The 20762-nt window shown below is 36.8% G+C and overlaps 1 protein-coding gene across 1 annotated transcript in view; it reads left to right on the top strand.

Annotated features, from left to right (window-relative positions):
- The window catches only part of CRY1 (cryptochrome circadian clock 1), a 103451-nt gene that overhangs the window by 54319 nt on the left and 28370 nt on the right, over positions 1-20762 (top strand). The window contains exon 2 of the mRNA XM_011975540.1: positions 18885-18993. Within this exon, the coding sequence (XP_011830930.1) occupies positions 18885-18993 (109 nt within the window). The remainder of the gene's footprint in view (positions 1-18884; positions 18994-20762) is intronic.

Here is a 20762-nt window from a genome sequence, read left to right as displayed (position 1 = left end):
ATTGGTGTCATAGTCTATTTCTGTTGCGTATTTGTTAACATCTTTTTTAGTTGTAGTTATTTTAAGTCCTTTGGTCTTTTAACATTTTTTTTTTTTCTGAGATAGAGTTTCACTCTTGTTGCCCAGGCTGGAGTGCAATGGCGCAATCTCATCTCACGGCAACCTCTGCCTCCCAGGTTCAAGTGATTCTCCTGCCTCAGCCTCCCGAGTAGCTGGAATTACAGGTGTGAGCCACCACACCTGGATAATTTAGTATTTTTAGTAGAGATTGGGTTTCTCCATGTTGGTCAGGCTGGTCTCGAACTTCCAACCTCAGGTGATCCACCTCCCTCAGCCTCTCAAAGTACTGGGATTACAAGCATAAGCCACGCCTGGCCCTGTCTTTTAATTTTTATGCTACAATTAGAAATCATTTAGCCAGCACCATTACAGTTATAGTATTCTGTATTTGTCCATATATTTACCTTTAAATACATTCTTAGGTTATTATGTTATTTCACTTCCTTTCAAGTTGAGGAACTCCTTTTCCTGTCAGACAGGTCTAGACAAACTCCCTCGGGTGATAAACTCTCTCAGCCTTTTTTTGGTCTGGAAAAGCATCTCTCCTTTATCTTTGAAGGACATTTTTGCCACATATGGTATTCTTGGTTTGCAGAGTTTTTTGTGCAACACTCTATGTGCAGTATATTCTCATTTTCTTCTGGCTTGCAAAATGTCTGCTGATAGTCTTACGGGGGTTCTTTTATATGTGACAGGTTACTTTTCTCATGTTCCTTACAGAATTCTCTCTTTGTCTTTGACTTTTGACAATTTGGTTATAGCATGTCTCTTGGATTTTTTTCAGTTCAACTATTTAGGGTCTTTTGGACTTCTTGAAGCTGGATGTCCATTTCCTTTTCCAGATTTGGGGAGTCAGCTATTCTTTGAATAAGTTTTCTTGTCCTTCCTTTGTCTCCTCCTTCTGAAACTCCCATTATTCATATATTGGTCCACTTGATGGTGTCCCATAAGTTTCTTAAGTGTTCTTCACTCTTCTATTCTTTTATCTTTTAGTTCCTTTGACTAGGTAATTTCAAATTACTTCTCTGTGAGTTTGTTGATTGTTTCTTCTGCTTGCTGTAGTCTGCTGTTCAACCCCTCTATTGAATTTTTCAGTTTAGTTATTGTATTCTTCATCTCCAAGATTTCTGTTTGTTTTTTTTTTTTTCTAATTTTCTGTCTCTGTTGAAATACTCACCTTGTTCATGAATTGTTCTCCTGAGCTCATTGAGCATTTTCATGATGGTGTTTTAAATTATCTGTCAGGTAATTTATATATATCTATTTCATTAGGATTGGTTTTGAGAGTTTATCTTGTTTTTGTTTTTGTTTTGAGATGGAGTCTCGCTCTGTCACCCAGACTGGAGTGCAGTGGCATGATCTCGGATCACTGCAAGTTCTGCCTCCTGGGTTAAAGCAATTCTTCTGCCTCAGCCTCCCGAGTAGCTGGGACGACAGGCACCCGCCACCACACCCAACTAATTTTTGTATTTTTGTTAGAGATGGGGTTTCACCATGTTGGCCAGGATGATCTCGATCTCCTGACCTCATGAACCACCTGCCCTGGTCTCCCAAAGTGCTGGGATTACAGGTGTAAGCCACTGCGCCCAGCCTATCTTATTTCTTTATTTGAATTGTGTTTGCTTATTTCTTTATTTTCCTTGACTCTTTGTGTAGCTAGCTACGCATTAGAAAAAAGGTACTATCTCTTCTAGTTTTTGTGGATTAGCCTCATATAGAAGAAAACTTCTACCATTCAATATGACTAGAGTTCTGTGGACCTCTCATACCTTTGTGCTAATTTAAACTGTCATCTTGGTTCTTGATGGCCCCAGTATGTCTAGAGTATTATCAGGTCCTGACAGCACTCTGAGAGAGGTGAGGCAGAAGCCAATCCCTCAGGTAGCCCTTCAAAGTTGGGATGTTGGATGTGTGATCCAACTCTTTCCCTCCTCAGGGAGAAGGGGGAAGCTAAAGTTTTATATCTACTCACTCTGCTGTAGGCTGTGATGGGGGGTTGTGGCGAGTATTTGCATGCTAGTTCAAACCACTTTTTTATTCTCAGTGGCCCCCAGGAGTCTAGAATATGCCAGATCATGTTAGCACTCTGAGATAAGTGATATAGATACTAGTCCCTTGGGCAGCACCTGGGAGGGATGGAATGTTGAATGTAGCTTCCTCAAGGAAAACCTAGGAGCTGAGAGTTTCGTCTCAATCATATGGCTCTGTGCCAGGAGTGGAGATTATGATGGGAGGGTGTCTCCTGCTAGTTTCAGTGTGGCTAGTTTCACATTCTCCCAATGTGCAGGAGCTTCTCAACTAGTTTGTTTGTTTCTCACAAAGGGAATTGATCTGTGTATTGCTGTTGAATCAGTATGTCTGTGGATGAGAGTCCAGGACTTCCTATTCTATCATTTCACTCACATTGTTCTTGTTTCCTTCTTTTTGACCCTCTTCCCATTTTCCATCTGTCTTTATCCATTCTCGCTTTTATATTCCATTAGTCTTTGTTTTGCTGTCCCACATGCCCTTGCTTCTCTCTGTCTTGTATCTTTGCTTCTCTATCCCATTTAGCTGTTCTTCCTTCCTCCATTTCTTTTATATGTCAGTCCATCTGTCTTTCTTTCTAAGAATACATACATCTATCCTTTGCCACTGCCTCTGTAGACTTTATTTCATCTTTCCTCTTTTCTGCTCTCTCTTCAGCCTTCTCTGTCATTCCTTCTCTTTATTCAAAGTGAACCTGCTGCTTTCTGTCAGCCCTTCTTTTCCTTCATCTAGTCTTAAGACTACTACATATGTGCCGATGATCCCCAGTTTTATATCTCAAATTCAGCCCTCTACCATGAACTCCAGACTTAGCATCTCATTTCCTTTGCTGTATTAGCTCTTGAATTTCTATTCAGATTTCCACTCTCTTATCATTTTCACCATTACCACTTTTATCCATGTCATCATCATCTCTCTTATAAAGAAGTAGTAACCTCTAAGTGATTTTCCTGTGCCTGCCCTTTTTTTGTCTGGTACTTATTTTCTACTCAGCAGCCCAAGTGATCCTTTTAAAGTCAAATTCAGGGCCAGCTGTGGTGGCTCACACTTGTAATCCTAATGCTTTGGGAGGTCAAAGCAGAAGGATTGCTTGAGATCGGGAGTTCGAATCCAGCCTTGGCAAAATAGTGAGACCCCATAGCTACAAAAAATTAAAAAGTTAGCCAGGTGTGCTAATATGTGCCTGTAGTCCCAGCTACTTGGGAGGCTGAGGAGGGAGGATCACTTAAGCCTAGGAATTTGAGGCTGCAGTGAGCTATGATCATGCCACTGCACTTTAGCCTGGGCAACAGAGTGAGACTCTTTCTCTAAAATAAATAAGTAAATTAAATAATTTATAAAAAACAAATTTATATTATGTTCCAACTTCTGTTCAGAACCTTTCAATGAGTTCCCAACTCACTCAGAGTAAAAACTGAAGAGTCTACCATAATTAACATGGACACATGTGATTGACTCCCAGTAGAACCTGAACATCATTTTTCCTTTTTTTTTTTTTTTTTTTGAGATGGAGTTTCACTCTTGCTTCCCACACTGGAGTGCAGTGGTAAGATCTCGGCTTACTGCAACCTCCACCTCCCAGGTTCAAGCGATTCTTCTGCCTCAGCCTCTTGAATAGCTGGGATTACAGGTGTGCACCACCATGCCTGGCTAATTTTTGTATTTTCAGTAAAGACGGGATTTCAACATGTTGGCCAGGCTGGTCTCGAACTCCTGAACTCAGGTGATCCACCTGCCTTGGACCCCAAAGTGCTGGGATTACCATTTTCTTATTATTCTTTCCCCTTAACTATTTGATGTCCAAGCATATTGGCCTATTTTTTGCTCCTCAAACAGGCACGAGGTCCCATGTGTCTGGGCCTTTATTCCCTCTGTGATGTTCTGTTTTCTCTGTATAGGTCATTTACCCCCTTAGGTGTCTTTCTGCTCACATGTCATCTTCATTCATTAAAACTATATATATTTATTGAATGTAGTGAATAAAAGAGACAAAAACCTTACTTGCATGGAGTTTATATCTGAGTGGGGTTGGGATACAGGTCATTAACAAGTAAATAAAATATATAGTATTTTAAAGAGAAAAACATAGCAAGGAAGGGGGCTCAGGAATGCTAGGGGCCAGAAGTGGGGAGAGGTCTATTTTAGATAGAGTGGTCAGAGAGAGCCTCACTTCAGAGATGACCTTTGAGCAATTACCTAAAGAAAGAGAAGAATTGAACCTGTGGATGTATGCGGGAAATGTATTCTGGATGGAAAGAACATCCTGTGCAGAGGTACTGAAGTAGGAGCATTTCTGGCGTGCTCACAGGATCCCAAGGAGGATGTGTGGTTGGAACATAGTGAGTGACGGGGAGAGTAGTAAGAAAGATGGAGTCATAGTGTATTGGTTGCCCTGGTTCATTCTGTAGGACCTAGAAGGCCATTTTAAGGACTTTAAAAAAAAAAAAAAAAAAAAACACCCCACCAACTTTGAATGGGCTGGGAAGTCATTGCAGTTGGAGACTTTGTTCATAGAGATGACATGACCACTTGGCATCTGGGTGAAGACTGGACTGGATGGCAGTGAGGGCAAGTATGGAAGTAGTGAGATCAGATAGAAGACCAGTGGAATCATCTAGGTCAGAAATGATGAAGAATTGAACCTGAGTTGTAGAGGTAAAGGCAGTCAGAAGTAATCAGATGTATTTTGAATTTGGTGTGTTCAAGTATAGAAGTAATCTGGATGTATTTTGAACATAGAGCTGTTAAGATTTGCCATAGTTTTAGATGTGGACTATGAAAGAAAGAGAGGTCAAGGATGATACGGTAGTGTTTGCCAATGTCCAATTCACCTTTCTTACCTGGGCTATGCAATATTTCAATTCTCAGCTCTCTTTGCAGTCTGGCAAGGCTGTGTAACTAGTTCTGGCCAATGAATTGTGTGAGGCAGTACTTGACAAAGGCAATGTAAAGCCCCTATATGTTTCCCAGTTCTTCCCCTGCTGTGGAGGAGGCCTTGTGTTGAAATTATAGAACCACAAGGTCATAATAGCTGGGATGGTAAAGTCACCATTAGAAGATAACTAGCCGGAGCTGCAGTGAACTCAGCATGAGCAAGATGAAAACTTCTCTTTTGTCAAGCCACTGATTTGGGAGGTTGTTTGTTACTGCAGCATAACCCTGTTCTATTCTGACCAAACAGGTGAGACTTTGCCCTGATTAACCTGAAGGATGGAATTAAATGAGATTGGAAGACTGTGGGAGGAGATGGTCTGAGGCAGTCTTCAAAGGGAGGTGTTTAATAACTGGAAGGATATGAATAAATTCTTCTGTGACTACTTTACATAAAATTATACCCCCCAATATCCTTCTACTCTATTTTAGTTTTCTCCATAAACATTATCAGCACTGAAATACTGTATGGTTCAAGGAGCTTGGAATTTGGAGCCAAGCTGACTGGGTTTAAAATCAAGGCTTTGCCACTTTATTATTCATGTGTCCTTGGGAAAATTACTTAACCTTTATGTTTCAGTTTCCTCATTTGAAATGGAAGAAGTACCTGTATCAAAGGGTTATTGAGTATAAACATTTAAAGTACTTAGAGCAGTGTCTTATACACACTTTCTAAATGTTTGCAGCTGTAATCATCATTATCATCATAATTATCATCTAACATCCAAACCTCATGATAGCAGGCAGTTAATTTTGTTCTCTGCTTTATTCCCAGGAACCACAACAATGTCTGACACATAATAGGCTCTTAAAAATTGTTAATAGATACATTACTGGATAGATTGCGTAAGTGACTCAATTTTTGCAGTAATGTCAGTTTGAGAAAGATCTTGACCATTGGCCAACCTTCAAACAGACCTGAATAGTTACATGTGCTAGGTCATAGATAAAAAAAATCTGGAATAATTTTTCAGCATTATTAATATCTTTTTGAAGGACAGAAATTTGAAATAGGGCTGTTAGACTACAGAAAAGCTTTATTCATAGATCTGGGATTTGGACACATGTTAGGCAGATGTTATTTTAGTTGTATGTAGATCCTTTAAATCCTAGAAGTATATCTTATACTTTATTTGGCCTAATCTGGTAGAGTCACAATGCAGTGGTTTCTAGAATTAGACAAGAACTAATACAATTTCTAGACTATAAATAGTTCTGTGTGATTTTTGAGATCAGAGAGGCGTAAGTTACAAGGATTATATTAGTCTAATTGATGCCAGAAATTAAGTTATTTTAATCCTTTGAAATGCTTATTTGTGTATTTATTTTTTTCTGTATCAATAGTACTTATTTGCCTATCTATAAATAATCATGGTTTTGCTTCTTCCTTTCCCATCCTTATACCTTTTATTTCTTCTTCTTCTATTATAGGTTGAGTATCCTTTGTCCATAATGCCTGGGACCAGAAGTGTTTTGGATTTCAGATTTTTCCCCATATTTCTGAATATTGGCATTATATTTACCAGTTCAGCAACCTAACTCATTGAGCATTTCGTTTGGATGTCATGTTACCAGACATGGGCTTCTGATTCAGACCTTAAGAGAGGGTTCTTAGAACTCACTTAAGAAAGAATTTGAAACAAGTCCACAGAGTAAAACGAAAGCGAGTTTGTTAGACAAGTAGAGAAACAAAAAATGGCTACTCCCTAAACAGAGCAGCAGCATGGGTTTCTTGACTGAGTATACTTATGGTTATTTCTTGATTATATGCTAAACAAGAGGTGGCTTATTCATGAGTTTTCTGGAAAAGGGGTGGAGAGTTGCCAGAAGTGAAGATTTCTCTTCTTTTTAGACCATATAGGGTAACTTCTGGATGTTGTCTTGGCATTTGTAAACTGTCATGGCATTAGTGGGACTGTCTTAACATGCTAATGCATTATAATTAGTGTATAATGTGTAATGAGGATGACCAGAAGTCTCCATCTTGGTTTGGTGGGTTTTGGCTAGCTTCTTTACTGCATTCTGTTTTATCAGCAGGGTCTTTGTGACCTGTATCTTGCGTTACCAGTCCTGCCGACCTCCTGTCTCACCCTATGACTAAGAATGCCTAACTTCCTGAAAGTACAGCTCAGCAGGTCTCAGCCTTATTTTACCAAGGCCCTATTTAAGATGGAGTCACTCTGGTTCAAATGCCTCTGACAGTGTCAGCACTCAAAATGTGTTGGATTTTGAAGCATTTCAGATTTGGGATGCTCAACCTGCACCACATCAGTTAGGCCTACCAGATTGAGTAGAAAGCAGTGGTAGCAGGCATCTTTGTCTTCTTTCCAATCTTAAAGGAAGTGCTTTCAACATTTCACACTTACATATGATGTTTTCCCTAAGTATTTTTATGGGTACCCTTTTTCAGATTAGGGATGTTACCTGCTAGTTCTGGTTTATTGAAGCTAAAGGAAATTGAGATTTTGTTGCTACTCTTTATACATCTCGTCAATTGGTTACATAGTTTTTCTTCTTTATTCTATGAATGAGGTGAATTACAGTAACCAATTTGTAAATATTAAATGATTTAACTTTCTGAGGATAAACCCAACTTGATCATGATATATAATATGTTTTGTATATTGCAGGATTTGGTTTGCTGTTATAATATGCTCATGAGTGAAATTAGTTTGTAATTTTTCTTTTATCCTATCTTTGTCTGGTTTTGGTGTCAAGGTAAATCTAACCTCATAAAATAAGTTGAATATTCCTTTTCTGTCTATCCTCTTTATGAAATTAGAATCCTTTTTAAAATTAGAGTTATCTATTCCTTGAATATTTGGTAGAATTCATCTGTAAAGTTAACTGACTCTTGTGTTTTTCTTGTAAGATTTTAAACTATGGACTCTAAAATTTATTTGGTGACTTAGAACTATTCCTTTTCTTTTATTACTCTTGAGTCCATTTTGGTAAGTTTTAAATTTCTTGAGTCAGTTTTAGCAAGGAATTTATTTCTTCTAAGTTTTCAAATTTGTTTGCATAAAATTGTTTATTTCTGTTTAATCCCTGCAGTATCTGAGATTATGTCCCCACTTTTAAAAAAATTCTTAACATTTCTTACTCTTCCCTCTCCCGTTTTTTCCTTAATTATTCTTGTCAGACATTTATATCATTATCTCTTTGTATAATACATTTTGGCTTTGCTGTTTCTCTTATGAATTTACGTTCTTTTTTTCACTAATTTCTGTTCTTTATCATGTTCTTCTTTTTACTTTTTAAGGATTTATTCTGCTGTTTTTCTTCATTTCAAATCTTCAAATATTTTCTAATTTCAAAACATATGAATGATGCCAATTTAAAATTGATCCTGCTCTGTCACGCAGGCTAGAGTGCAGGGATGTGATCACGGCTCACTGTAGCTTTGACCGCTTGGGCTTGAGCCATCCTCCCACCTTTGCTTCCCAAGTAGTTGAGATTACAGGTGCATGCCATCACGCCCAACTAGTTTAGTCAGGGTTTCTAAATGTTGCCCAGGCTGGTCTAGAACTCCTGGGCTCTGGGACTACAGGCATGAGCCACCATGCCTGGCCTGAAGTCTGGGTTTTAAAGTTGAGAATACAGAGAGGATTTGTGACGTACTTGTGTGTGTGCGTGTGTGTGTATGTGTGCCTGTAACAGTTATCTCAGGGCACAACAAGCCTGTAACCACTTAAAACGCATTGTCAGGCTTGAGGTGTTTGGGACCACAGACGTTCCATGAATTTGCGTTGAGGTGATTCATTCTTGGAGGATTTTTTTAATAAAATTTTTTTGAATAGTTTTAGATTTGTAGAAAATACACAGAGATAATACACAGAGTTCCTGTATGCTCTATATCCTGTTTCCTGTAATACTAACATTTCCATTTCCATGGTGCTTTTATTAAAACTAAGAAACCATAGTACTGGCCAGGCGTGGTGGCTCACGCCTGTAATCCCAGCACTTTGGGAGGCCGAGGTAGGTGGATCACCTGAGGTCAGGAGTTCCAGATCAGCCTGGCCAACATAGCAAAACCCCGTCTCTACTAAAAGTACAGAATTAGCCAGGCATGGTCGCGCATGCCTGTAGTCCCAGCTACTTGGGAAGCTGAGGCAGGAGAATCGCTTGAACCCGGAAGGCGGAGGTTGCAATGAGCCAAGATCGCGCCACCACACTTTAGCCTGGGCAACAAGAGCAAAACTCCATCTCAAAAAAAAAAAAAAGAAAGAAAGAAAAGAAAAAGAAACCATAGTACTAACTAAACTCCAGACTTTATTCAGATTTCCACTAAGTTTTTCTTTTCCACAGTCCCATCTAGAATACCACACTGCATCTAGTCATATGTCTCTTTTGTCTCCTCTGTAACAGTTTCTCAGGCTTTCTCTATTTGTTATGATCTCTGTGGTTTTGAGTACTGGTCAAATGTTTTTGTAGAACGGCCCTCAATTTGGGTTTCTCTGATTTTTTTTTATAATTAAATTAGGGGTTTGGGGGAAAATACCACAGAGGTGCAATTGTTTTCTCATCACATCAAGTCAGAGTGAACGTAATATCAACATGATTGACCTAGTGATGTTGACTCTGATTGTGTGGTTAAGGTAGTACTTGCCAGTATTCACTACTGTAAAGTTACTTGTTTTTCCTTTCCATTCAGGGAGAGATTTTATTTTCTTTCAACCCAAACTGGCTAGAGACAGATAAGTTTCCTTGTAGTCTTCATCTGTGACTTAAGATTTGTATCTTTCAGAGCAGTCTGGGTATAATAAGCAAAAAAAAAAAAAAAAAAGGATTTGTGCCTTATTTACTAAAGCTTTTGGAAGCCCGCTTTATATTGAATCTGTTATTAGCTTCCTTTGGGTGGGCCTTGGGCTTTGTCTTCTGTCCTCTTCAACCCAGATGAAGCTCAGAGTTCCGAGGGCTCTGCAGAGATCCCCAGGGCTACAACTGACTTTAGCTTCCTGTGACCTATTATGTCTTCTTGCTTTTTGGACAACCCAGTGAATTATTTTAAGTACTTTTCTTTTGTTGTTGTTGTTTCTCAGTTTGTTAGTTATTTCTATTAGGATATCTTAATCCGGTGTACTGTCAACAACAGAAGTTGATAACAGGTTTGTTTTGACATTGATTTGAATATGTTTTAAATGTTAAGGCTTGTCTTGAAGAGAATATACATCCTTAGTATAGAAAGCATAATACTTACAGTCCTTCCCCAGGTACCCCCAACCCCTAGCTCTTTTTGAGTTTCTGTGATTTAAGAATACATACTATTTTTTCTGCTTTGGTTGCCCATTTCTGCTTTATCACCTTAAGCAACACCTATTAATTCTAAACGCTACTCAAATCTTTTCATCTTTGTGCCTTCCCCTGCCCCCTTCCCCACCCCCACACAGTTAAGTTTCTTCTGGGCTGCCATAATACATTCTTCATAATAAAATGTATCACATGGCACATAATATCAATGCTCAGATATTGTGGTAGACATCATTACTGTACACTGTTATTCAGTGTCCCTTCCTGCAAGAAAATTATGCTTTCCTACCTTTTCAAGGACTAACTTGGTCATGAGACCTGTTTTGACTGATTTGTTACCATGGTATATCCTAAATTCTTCTTAATTGATACACACGCCTGTTCCTCAGCTTGAGGACAAAAACTATATTCTAGTCATTGTTAATGTTCTTAAAGCTGTCAAATTAATTTTCCTAAAACATCTTAGATTATTACATATTCTGTAGGAAAGTCGCATTATGTAGTACAAAGAGCACTGTGGTTTGGAGTCAGAGACATCCAGATTAAATTTTCTGCTTCATTGTTTACCTGGGTTTGGAAGTGTCCTTGGTGAGTTTCAGATTCCATCATTTTAAAAATGAGATACCTTGTAAAGTTGTTGGGAATATAATATATGTAAAGTATCCAGCACAATAGACATTCAGAGAATATTATTTCCCATTCATGTTCCTTCTTCATTGACTATTGAATCAAGCCTTTAAAATCACTTTCTTCTACTTTCATTAATTTATTTAGTCATTAGATAGATATTTATTGAACTCCTGCTGTATGTCAGGAATTGGACAGTGGGAAGTGGTGAACAAGGCCTAGTTGCAGGCTACAGTCCAGTGGCCTTTAATTCTCCTTCCTTATCTCGAGCTATTGTATTGATACTTCAGGGTCACTGCCTACCATCACCACCACATCCTTGAAATTTTTGCCTAAGCCACTCCCCATATCAAAACAGGGAAAGAAAAATCCAGAAATGATTTCTCCCACCTGATTTTTCAGAGCACATTAGTGATATCTATTTGTATTTTATATGTTGTATTCTACCATAGCCAGTTCTGTAGTGTTTATGTATATAATATACATATTCAGGTTCCTTTTTTAGGTTTTAAGCTCTGTGAGTATTGGAACCTCATTTATCTTTGTATGACTCAAATCAGTGATTGAAATTATAGAAGTAATTAACAGTATCACTCCTTCAAAGGCATTTTAGAAATTTTGTAGAGAAATTTTTGTTTGTCATAATGATTGATTTTTTTTTTTTTTTTTTTGAGGCAAGATCTCACTCTGTTGCCCAGGCTGGAGTACAGTGTGCAATGGCATGATCACAGCCAGCTCAGTGCAGCCTCAACCTCCCAGGCTCAATTGATCCTCCTGCCTCAGCCCACCCCAAGTAGCTAGGACTACAGGCATGCGCCACCATGCCTGGCTAGTTTTTTTTGTATTTTTTGTGGAGATGAGGTCTCCCTATGTTGCTCAGGCTGGTCTCGAACTCCTGCGCTCAAGCAATCCACCCACCTTGGCCTCCCAAAAGTGCTGGGGTTACAGGCATGAGCCACTGTGTCCGGAAGGTGCTAGTGGAATTAGTAAGGAGAGGCCAAGAATGGAAGATTTCTTTCAGTACTCACAGTAATCCCTCAAAATAAATAGTTGTCTCTAGGTGCCATAGTGTGCATGCACGTAGTTCCAGCTATTCAGGAACCGAGATGGGAGGATCACTTGATTCCAGGAATTTGAGACCAGCCCGGGCAACATAATGAGACCCTATCTCTAAAATAAATAAGTAAATAAAATAGTTTTTCTGAGTTTCACATAAATTTCAAATGTTCTTCCAGATGTTTAATGTAAGTGAAAAACTTATTCATAGTGTTCTGAACCTAGAGACTAAGTCTTTATGTATAAACAGTAGGGTTTTTTTAACACAATTTTAACATACACTGAGTTTTCCTGGAATGCATTTATCACCTGTATAAATAAAGGAAATATTGTACTTTGCTTTTTTTCTGAACTTTACTGTCTTGGTTAATATTTAAGAAAATCGCATCACCAAAGACAGTATCACTCATGGTGTATGGTGTTTGAGTCACTAGTAACACAACTGTATTAGTCTGTTTTATAGCTGTTAAATTTAAAATGATTCTATATGTAGGTGTGGACATTGAGTTTTAATTCATTGTCTCCTTATATCGTGCTCATGTATTTACCTCTAGAAGTACATGTTATTTCTTTTTAAAATATAAATGACTTTTCTTTAATTTCTCCTGTATGTTTCAATTAAAGCATTATATTAATGCTTTAAAATTGTGTGTATGGATATGTTATATTATCTAGGTCTTTTATTTCAGAATTTAAAAGAGGGCATTGCAAAATATTAGTTATAAAAAGTGATACAGGTCTACTGGTTTATGGCTTTTAGAGTCTGGCAAATGCAAAATTTGCTTTTAAAAGATATATTTCATCTTTATTGAACATTAAACTCTTATCTTCAGGGAAAATGTGTATCACAAATATCCAGACAATTTAAATAGAATTAAGTTAGGTGAAAACACTAAAAATTTGTTACAAACCAGAAAAAAGCATATGTAAACTTTATTAAATTTACACAGACACAAATTGTTATATTTTTTAAATCTCTAATAAAATATAACAGACTGGTTAATGACTGAGAATCTCCATTTTTTTTCTTTGTGATAGTGTATACAGAACTTTAATTTTTTTCTACATTTAACTCTTGTTTTATGTGGATAATAAGGTTTTTCTTATAGTTTTAGTGATTTTAGTTTATATTCTTTGCATCAGTTCTTTGGGGTCAGCAATGAGTTGTTCTTGTTTAGATACTGTAAGTGTAGTTTTTGTTGCTGAGTGTGTAAGATATATTTTACAAACTAGCATACAGAACCACATGGCTTTACTCTGGTATAATACATGTTAGTTCTTAATGCCTTGTTTTCAGCAGCAATAGGATTATGTTGTATCTTACCATTGCCTTTTTTGGACTATTTCATAGACAGAACTAGAAATTCTAGTTATATAAAGCTGTTCTAGCACAGACTGGAAAGTAGGTCATTGTGACGGAGTATACTAAACCGTCCACTGGTTGCTATAGCAATGACCTACTTTAGGAAAATATTTCTGTTGATTCATGCTGAAGTCATCTTTTGGAAGTGGTATAAGGAAGCTTACTGCATATAATTTTTAAAATAATAGCAATAGATAGTGATCTCTGGAGGAAAAAAACATCCTTAAAATGTTTAAAGTGAAGAAATATATTTTGTCACCTAGTATCTCTTCAATTTATTTTAAAGTGGTGCATTCAGTATTGTAATTAAATAATATGAGGACTGTGCTTCTATGTAGGCAGTACAGTTATATGAAGGGATGTAATGTAGTAAGTTTTACTATCATTTGGTCTACTTAAAAAGCAATCTGTTGTATGTAGTTAATAGCATTATTAACTGAGCCTTCAAATGCGTGTAGTTCAAGAAAATAATATATATGCCAAATTGGAGAAGGTATGAAAGTATGTTCCTATTAAGATGATATCATATGTATTTTCAGTGGAATATATTAAAAATAAATCATTCATTCAATATTGAGCGTCCCAGAGCACATGCATTTCTATTACATTAAGGTTGAACTTGGTGTGTTCCTTGGAACACACTGAATCTGAACTCTAACAGATCTAATCCTTTTTCCAGTTAAGGGTAGAGGATTGAGCATTAGATTTTGTATAGTTTTGAAGTAACATTATTTATTCAGCATTAAAAAGAGATCACACCCATCACTGAGTTGATACTTTGAACCTGGGCTGTTGGAGGTATTATCAAGGAAAAATTATATGCTTAGAGATTAGTTGAGTCTTAATTGCATTGTACTTTGTTTTATAATATTCATAGTCACATTGACCTTGCTACTGGGAAAGGTTTCCTTGAAATCGTAGTTCAAAGTCACATTCAGATGAAGTTATGAGTTCAAAGTAATTCTATATACAGGTATAGGCATCCAGCTAATTCATGTTTTCTTTTGTCATGCCCAAGTATTTACACATAGAAATGCATGGGGTGTTTCTTTAAAAAAAAACAAAAAAAACGAAACAGGAATTATTCTCAAGGGAAAATAACAACTTCTGTTTGATACATAGCTATCATGTACTAGAGACTCTACTAGGTGATTTTATGAGGCTTCTAATCCTTTCAGCAGTTATACAAGACATCCCTACTACGTCATTTAATCCTGTTTCTACTCTTTTCAACAAATTATACAAGGCATGTAATGAGATTTATTTGCCAAATATAGAAACCAAAATAGAGGTTAAGAAAACTGTAGTTAGAGGGCCTGATGGCTCATGCCTGTAATCCCAGCACTCGGGGAGGCTGAGGCAGGTGGATCACCTGAGGTCAGGAGTTCAAGACCAGCCTGGCCAACATGGTGAAACCCTATCTCTACTAAAAATACAAAAATAATTAGCCAGGTGTGGTGGCATACTGCTGTAATCCCAACCACTTGGGAGACTGAGGCATAAGAATTGCCTGAACCTGGGAGGTGGAGGCAGTGAGCTGAGATCATGCCACTGCACTCCAACCTGGGTGACAGAACAAGATCCTGTCTCAGAAAGAGAGAGAGGGGGAGAGACTGACTTAATTTGAAATCCATCAGGAGGAGGTTTTATTTTATATATATATAAAATATATTATTTATTTTATATATATGTATATATTATATAGAGGTAAAATTTTTTCATCCTCTGAAGGACGTCATGCACCTCAGAGGTTCAGAAGATATAGAAGTGACTTTCAGCTGGAAGATTTAAGGTTAATGGGATATGAACTTAAAGGGATGGGAATTGGGAAAGGTACTACAAGCCAAGGAAAGGGCCAGGAGATTGAATGTGTGGTGAAAGAGAAGTTTGATTTGGTGTGAGAAAGGGGTGTGAGGTAGGAAATCATCCTAGAACCCTAGGTTAGTAGCCAAGCAAAATAATTTGTTGTGTATTGTATAAGGAATGAGTCACTGAAAACCTTTGTATAGGAAGGTGTGCCTCATGAAGATTTGGAATTGTGTATAAAATGAATTAGAACGGAGAGAGATTGTTAGTAGGCAGATCTATTTTAAGGCATTGCAGTAAATACAAGCAAGAGATAATATGAACTAGAATTATTGTAGCAAAAATAGAAGTGAAAAGGAAGGAGAACACTAAAAAGTAATAGTATATAATTGTACTTACTGTGGTCAGGCACTATTCTAAGAGCTTCACATAGTTAATTTATTTAATTCTCACGAACAATGCTATGAGACAGGTCCTATTACTGTCCCAATTTTACAGATGAGGAGACTAGATAGGACTTTTCAGGATTGATTTAAGGATAGTAATTTGTTGATAGACTTGTTAAATTATAGGACGTCTGTGCAATGGAGTACTATGAAACTATGAAAATTGGTGCTGTAGAAGTATGTCCATTGCCTCGAAAAGATATTCACCATATATTAAACCAGAAACATATATAGCGTATCTCATTTTTCTTCTACTTTGAAAAAATGTATGCTAATTATCAATTTTTAACTTTTTTATGAAGTTAAAAAAATGTGTTTGTTTCTCTCTTTCTCACTCCTATCTCAAACCCCCACTTCCTAAGGGGGAGGTATGATTAATAGCTTGGTGAGTATTTTTCCAATTATTTTCTTGTGCACATATAAACAAAAGTAGATACATGCAATGTAAATTTTATTTTATCAAAGTAATATATGCAAGTAGTTTTAAAAGCTTTATAACAAAGAATAGCATCATAGTGTGTTCTACTTTAGCCTTCTCTTTTGCTTTTCTTCTCAGATCTTTTCTACTTAAAATATTTGATTACAAAGTACCTATATTATTTTTTAAGTTCTTCTATTTTTTAAATCTATGTAACTTTTATGTGAAATGAGAGATGTAAATTATATCTGTGGAGGAAGAACACCATACTTCAATACAGCTTTTAGTCCTTTGTTTCATGAAGTACCAAAACAAAATTCTTAGGTTTCAAAACTTTTCCCATTGCACCACATTACTTTAGTCCATATCATTCTGTGCATTTGTTTGGTTCATATAATGTTTATTAAGGCCAGGCCTGTGATGGTTCATGCCTGTAATCCCAGCCCTTCGGGAGGCTGAGGTGGGAGGACGACTTGAGGCCAGGAGTTCAAGACCAGCTTGGACAACGTGGGGAGACCCCCACCTCTACAAAAACTACAAAAATTAGCTGGGCATGGTGGCATATGTCTGTGGTCCCAGTCGCTCTAGAGGCTTAGTTGGGAGAAGTCAAGGCTGCAGTGAGCCATGATTGCACCACTGCATTCCAGCCTTAGCAACAGAGCACAATCCTGTCTCAAAAAAAAAAAAAAAAAGTTTATTAAAGGCATTAAGAATGCTTATTCAGCCTATTAAGAAAGGGAAAGGTTATTAATTATTAATCATACTTAATTCTTCATTTTATGAATTAATCATGTCCTTTGGGTTTATTTTCTTTTCCCATCTTACTGTCATTGAACTCTTGTACCACATAGAATCGTTTTGACCAAAAAGTTGAACATGGAGAACTCTTGCTGTTCTCAGTTCTTCCTCATTTCTGGTGGGGAAGATTTTGAAACTAATGTTGCAACAGAGATTAGGGGATTATTATTGCCTTAGATTACCCCTCCAGGACATTTAAGTTTTGTACTGTTTCAATTTAAGAAAACTTAAAATTACTAGTTCTTTCAACTTCTTAATTTTTGATCTTTGTTCTGTCTAGTAACTCCTCTTGCCAAGCAAATACATAAAATTAGATGCTTCCCAATAAACGTTTGTTACCAGACATGATAAATTATTCATAGTTGGAGATAATTTTATTAAACTCCGATGCTTTTATATCACTATCCATCTAACAACAACAGTCTTCTCCCCTGAAGTATTTGTACATTGGTAGTGGGTGGGTTAAGATGGGGATCAGGTGTTGGGGAGGTGACTACAAACCAAGGCAGAAAAGGGATGTGATAAAATATAAATGTGGGGATAGAAAGGATTGCCTCCTACTTGGAAACCCATGAGATTTCTTAAGGTGAAATGGTGGGATGTCTTTAACATCCTCATAAAAATATAGCACTGTGACTCTTCAAGCTGTGCTCCTAAAGAGGAAGATGGTGCTCCTAAAGAGGAAGAAGCGTCAGACCTGATTAGTGTACTTATGTCACTAATAACTACAGTTGTAAAAAATCAACAAGACTTATTTAGTGAAACGATGGGATTGGAATCGGTAAAGAGAACAAAATGATCTAGACCAAGCAACTTTTTAGAACAATCTGTCCAGTAGAACTTTCTGCAATGATGGAAATGTTCTGTAGCTATACTGTTCAGTATGGTAGCCACCAGCGATACATGTGGCTGTTGAGGACTTGAAATGTGGCAAGTGTGACTAAGGAACTGATTTTTAAATTTAACTAACTGAAATTTAAATGGCTACATGTGGCTTTTGGTTACCATATTAGATAGTACACTTCTAGAATATGCATTTCCCTGCTTCTTAATCACTCCTCTTCACAAGTAAGACATAATCACTATTCTGAAAGACCATGTTGCCTGTGGAAAAGACAGATAAATACTTAACCTTAAGATCAAGAACATAAAAGAAGCAAAATAGGAAATAAGATATGTCCAGCTGAAAAGAACAGAATCTAGATGAAAATTAACATGAGTCAAATAATAAGATTGGACCTTCCATGGGTGATATCTCTTTTAAATTTGCTCTTGGGGAATGTTCCATTTCTTCACAACAGAAGATGCAAAGTAAGCAGTCTCCTGGTACTGTCGCAGAATTTTCCTAGATGTCTGTCATGTGTAAGCCTTGTTACTACTTACTTCATTGAAAAAAGCTATAATCTCCACCCCAACTCCATGAAACCTTTTCTTATTTTTAGAAGTTAATCTGGCATTTTCTACACTCAGAGAATTAATAACCACATCATTTGGCATCTACTTATTATTAGTTTCTTTTTTAATAAATTAGAAACTTGAAAATGGGCATTATGATTTTAATCTCTTAAATGATTACAATATTACAGAAAAGTACTCATATTCTTTTTTTTTTTTTTTGTCCCCTCAGATTCCTTTTTACCATGATATTCTTACTCACTTGCTTATTCATTATATAGGATGTTTCTGGTTTTTTCCCCCCAGTAGCAGATATTCTAGATTTTTCAAGTTTTCCTTTCTATATGAAAAGCCATTTTCGTGTAGAAAGTATTTCATCAAGTTTAAATAATGAAACCAATTTCTTTAATTGCTTTGATACTTCTTTATATATTTTTATGTTCACAAATTAAATTTTTGCTAAGTCACTTTTATTTAATGAAAATTAGTGATTTTATTCAGTATTTCATTAAAATACTAGGTAATTTGTGCTGTAATTAAAAAATATATATTAGTATGGTTTTTGGAAAAAGTAATTTATATATCAATAAGAGGTAATAAGATGATAGGTTGGCATTTCAACTTTTAGAATAACATGATTTTGTAATAATTTATGTCTTCTAAATATATATTTTTAATAATTTAAGTAATATTTTCTTCTCTCTAGATTTTTGCTTCAGTGTCTTGAGGATCTTGATGCCAATCTACGAAAATTAAACTCCCGTCTGTTTGTGATTCGTGGACAACCAGCAGATGTGTTTCCCAGGCTTTTCAAGGTAATTTGAAAAATATTTGCATAAAACAATCTTTTCTCAGAGAATATTACATATTTGGTAAATAAGGTTTTTTGGCTAATTTAAGGTATAGAGAATATAAGTATTTTCAGGTAAAATTTTTGTGGGTTTTTTTTTCTTTAATGAAAAAGCTACACGTGGTAAAAATCAGACAGTGGGAAAATAGTTTACAATGAAAAGTTCAATCTGTCTTCTACCTTGAACTGCTAGTTCCCCTCCCAGAAGCAACAACTACTACCAGTTTCTTATGTATCCAATTCCAGTTTATTGTGTATCCAATTAGAAATATTTTTTGCATAAAAAAAGAATTTTTGTGTGTGTGTGCATATTACACACACACACACACATATCCATGTGTTTGTGTCTGTGTTACTATCCCCTTTGTTAAAAGTTGAAATGACACACTATACACGCCATTCTCTGCCATGCTTTATTCACATAACCATATAGAAGTTGTTCCATATCATTTCCTCAGTCTTTCAGATGACTTCATAGTATTCTATTTTGTAGATGGCTATAATTTTTTAAACTAGCTTTCTACTGAACGTTTAATTATTTTCTCTGTAGGCCTTTTGTTAATACAAATGCCAGTGAACATACTTGTCCACATTTATGAATCTTTGCTCACATGGGCCAGTACATTTGTGAGATAATTCTTAGAAGACTTTCTGGGTCAAAGAGTTGTAACAATGGACATTTTACCAATAATACAGAACGTGTAGTGCTTTTTTTTTTTTCTTTTTTTGAGAGGGAGTCTCGCTCTTATCGCCCAGGCTAGAGTGCAGTGGTGCGATCTCGGCTCACTGCAACGTCTGCCTCCTGGGTTCAAGTGATTCTTCTGCCTCAGCCTCCTGAGTAGCTGGGATTGCCAGCGCATGCCACCATGCCTGGCTAATTTTGTATTTTTAGTAGAGACAGGGTTTCACCATGTTGATCAGGCTGGTCTCAAACTCCTGACCTCAGGTGATCCACCTGCCTCGAACTCCCAAAGTGCTGGGGTAACAGGTGTGAGTCACCGCGCCTGGCACTGCAGTGCTTTTTAAAAAACTTAGTAGGAGCTTAAAAATCTTTAAAAATGTTTAAAATACCTAGTCTTATTTCTTCCCATTTTTCAAAATGAAAAAAATTAGGCCTAGAGAGTAAATGAGTTGCCCAAAATCATACAACTAGCTCATGGAAATGCCCAGACCAGAAACTGAGTTTCCTCATTGCCCTTTTTATATTCATCTCTTCCTGTTTATTACTGTATTAGTCCATTCTCACATTGCTGCAAAGAAATATCTGAGACTGGGTAATTTATAAAGAAAAGAGATTTAATTGGCTCACGATTCTGCGGGCTGTACAGGAAGCATAGTGGCTTCTGGGAAGGCCTCAGGAAACTTACAGTCATGGTGGAAGGTGAAGGGGAAGTGAGAACTTCACATGGCCAGAGCAGGAGGAAGAGAGAAGAAGTGGGGAGGTGCCACACTTAAAAAAAAAAGAACAGATCTTGCAAGCACTCACTCACAATCAGAGCACCAAGGGGGGAAATCTGCCCCCATGATCCAATCACCTCCCACCAGACCCCACTTCCAACACTGGGGATTATAATTCAACTTGAGATTTGGGTGAGAACATAGATTCCAAACCATATCAACTATTAGACTTTATAAATGTGTATCTGCTTTTTCTTGAAGCATTTGATTCATCAGATTTTGAAATAGCAATGTTTCTATTTGTATTTCTTAATGTAGAAGGGAACAGCTCCTTTC

Source organism: Mandrillus leucophaeus, unplaced genomic scaffold (genome assembly GCF_000951045.1).
Source record: "Mandrillus leucophaeus isolate KB7577 unplaced genomic scaffold, Mleu.le_1.0 Scaffold157, whole genome shotgun sequence".
Taxonomy (NCBI): Eukaryota; Metazoa; Chordata; class Mammalia; order Primates; family Cercopithecidae; genus Mandrillus; species Mandrillus leucophaeus.
This window is presented reverse-complemented; position numbering and strand designations above follow the sequence as displayed.